Source organism: Ichthyophthirius multifiliis (genome assembly GCF_000220395.1).
Source record: "Ichthyophthirius multifiliis unplaced genomic scaffold scaff_1120509251312, whole genome shotgun sequence".
NCBI classification, from domain to species: domain Eukaryota; phylum Ciliophora; class Oligohymenophorea; order Hymenostomatida; genus Ichthyophthirius; species Ichthyophthirius multifiliis.
The window spans coordinates 1-2,823 of NW_004085997.1; the positions used below are offsets into that span (position 1 = coordinate 1).

General features: G+C 13.4%; 1 protein-coding gene across 1 annotated transcript, besides 11 other annotated features; it reads right to left on the reverse strand. All coding sequences in view use genetic code 6, as the record gives it.

The window, feature by feature from the left end:
* Positions 1 to 84: 84 nt before the first annotated feature.
* Positions 85 to 117: a microsatellite.
* A 278-nt stretch (positions 118 to 395) lies between these two features.
* Positions 396 to 429: a microsatellite.
* A 278-nt stretch (positions 430 to 707) lies between these two features.
* Positions 708 to 754: a microsatellite.
* Positions 709 to 768: a microsatellite.
* Positions 709 to 790: a microsatellite.
* Positions 712 to 781: a microsatellite.
* Positions 789 to 827: a microsatellite.
* A 213-nt stretch (positions 828 to 1,040) lies between these two features.
* Positions 1,041 to 1,104: a microsatellite.
* Positions 1,050 to 1,101: a microsatellite.
* Positions 1,060 to 1,145: a microsatellite.
* Positions 1,062 to 1,113: a microsatellite.
* Positions 1,146 to 1,914: 769 nt separating the features above from the next.
* On the reverse strand, positions 1,915 to 2,245 carry IMG5_179840 (hypothetical protein; the record flags this gene model as incomplete). The annotated part of the gene is made up of 2 exons (XM_004027565.1): positions 1,915 to 2,176; positions 2,235 to 2,245. 2 exons carry the CDS (start codon positions 2,243 to 2,245, stop codon positions 1,915 to 1,917), a joined length of 273 nt encoding a protein of 90 aa, XP_004027614.1.
* Between the last annotated feature and the right edge of the window lie 578 nt (positions 2,246 to 2,823).

Below are 2,823 nucleotides of genomic sequence, written 5' to 3' on the forward strand. Positions count from 1 at the left end.
AAATATTTATTTTTTAGGTATCATTAATTTTTATTATATGAATATAATATAGAAATATTAAAAAATAAATTTTTTTAAAGAATTAAATAAATTTAAAATAAATTAAAATAATTTAAATTTTAAAATATATATATTTATTATTTGTATTTTATTTACTTGTTTTTCCTTATTTTACTATTTAATAATTTACACTTATTTAAATAAAATTAATACAATGCATGTAAATATTTTTAAATAAATAGGAAGTACATCTAGAAAAAGTAAATTCTAAAATTATTATTTTTTATAAATATATCAAATAAAATAATATATTTTAAGTATATTATTTTAATTTAATAAAATCAAGAAATTTATTAAATTATTTTTTAATATTTAAATTAAAAAATTACTTTTTTATTTATATTTAATAATTTATATTCATATAATTTAAATAATAATTATTAATAAAATCATTTATAACTTCTTAAATAGCTAATTTAGCTATTAAAACGATCAATAAAGATATAGATTTTGCTGAAAAAAACGAATAAGCTCATATATAAAAATGAAGATATTAATTAATAAATTAATTTACTTTTATATATATAAAAAAATAAAAATATAAAAATTTGTATATTAATTGGATTTCAAGGATACTAAGAATAAATATTAGAAAATAAATATAATGAATTTAATTAAAATAATTAACTTATTTTAATTAAAATTTTAAAATAATAATAAAAAAAAAACAAATTTTAATAAAAATAAAAAAATATAAATTTAAATAAATGAAAAAAGAAAAAATAATTTATAAAATGAATATATATTAAAAAGAAAATATATAAAAAAAATAGCATTCATTAACAAATAAAAAAGTGTGAATTTAGTATTTCAACAGATGATTATAAAAATTTAAACAAAAATATGTTTTCTTTGTTAAAAATATCAAGTAAAATTATAATTACTTGAAAATTAAAAAAAATCATAAAGAAAATATATTTAGTAATAGGAAAATATTATAAAAATATAATAATTATAAACATTAATATATAAAATTTTAATAAATTAAAATTATTTAAATAAAATATTATATTATTTAATATTATTTAAATATATAATATTTAACATAATTTATTAAAATATAAGTATTTTATAATATAATTTAATATCTTTGTTAAAAGAAAAAAGATAAAAAATAAACTATTATTTCTTATATTTATTAGAAAATAAAATATAAAATAAAGACTTAAAATAAAATATTTAAAATTAATAATAATTGTCTTAGAAATATAAATATTTAAAAACTTCAAATTATTTATAAGATATAAAAGAAATTTATTACAATTTTTTAATTAAAGTAATAATAATAATAAAACCATTCATATATTTAAGTTACATTTTATTTAAAAAAATTAAAAATTATGCATTTGAAAAAATGAAAAGATATACAAATTTAAAGAAAAGATTAAATATTTGAAACCTTATTTAATAATAGAGAATTTTATTATAATAAATGAATTTATTTTCAAATGGAAATTAATAAATAAAATAATTTGAAAAATATAAAATTTTAATGATTAATTATGAAGAAAATAAATAATTCATTTATTTGAAATTTACAAAATAATAAATAAAAACAATAATAATTTAACAAATAATATTATTAAATTTTATTTATTTAAAAATATTTTCATTTAATTATATTGAAAATATATAGATATTAATAAATTTGTAATATTAAAATAACAAAAAAAAAATTATTAAATAATCATTATATTAAAAATTTAATTATAGTTTAATATAAATATACTTAAAATAATTAATATAATAATCAAAATATAATATAACTAATAATAAAAAAAAGACTACTTAATAACTATTTTATTATTAATCATCACCTTAAGCCTAAATTAAAAATCTATTAAAATCAACGCATCATATACATCTAGATGTTTTTGGATCAAGATAATGTTTTTCATCACATAATGTGCATATATTACTATTTTCACAATCTAGACAATGATTAATAGTAGTACAACTTTTTTTACATTTAGTATATCTATAAACACCTGGTACATAGTAAACTACTTCGTGATAATCATTAATACAGCCATAACAACTTCCTGTATAAAGACAACCAGTACATCCCTCAGCGCAAGTTAATAGATTAGGATCTGTGATAACATACATACATTATCTATTATAACCGCAATATTAATAGCCAGCATCACATATAATGCATGTTTATGTATTACATCTAGCACATTTACTGTATACATTTTTACAGCTAAGACATTCTGTTATTTTATAACCTTAAGTATTTTCGTGTTTATCATAATAACCATCCTTACAACTTTAACATTCTCCAGATTCAAAACATTCACATCCTTCAGGACAGCTTTTTCAGTATCAAGAACTCTACTAGCGATTTCAAAGCATTATTTACTTTCTTAATCTTATTAATATCCATCTTAACATTATTAACATTCCCCAGATTAATTACATTACAAACATCCATAAGGGCAACCATTTTAAGTTGTTAAAAAATTGGTCAAGGCACCAAATATTAAGATATTTATTATAATTAGTTTTTAATACATTATTTTTTTATATATATTTTTATTAATTTTTTTAAGTAATAAATTAATTATATTTATATATTTACAATCATATATTTATATGAAATATCTTTTTTTTTTCATAATACAATAATTACGTAAATTTGAAAAATATAGTTATTTTTTATGAAATTAATAATGAAAATATTTATTTATATTTGGCTTTTTAATTTAAATAATAAATATCTATTTAATAGTAAAAAAAATATTTTAATTAATATATATA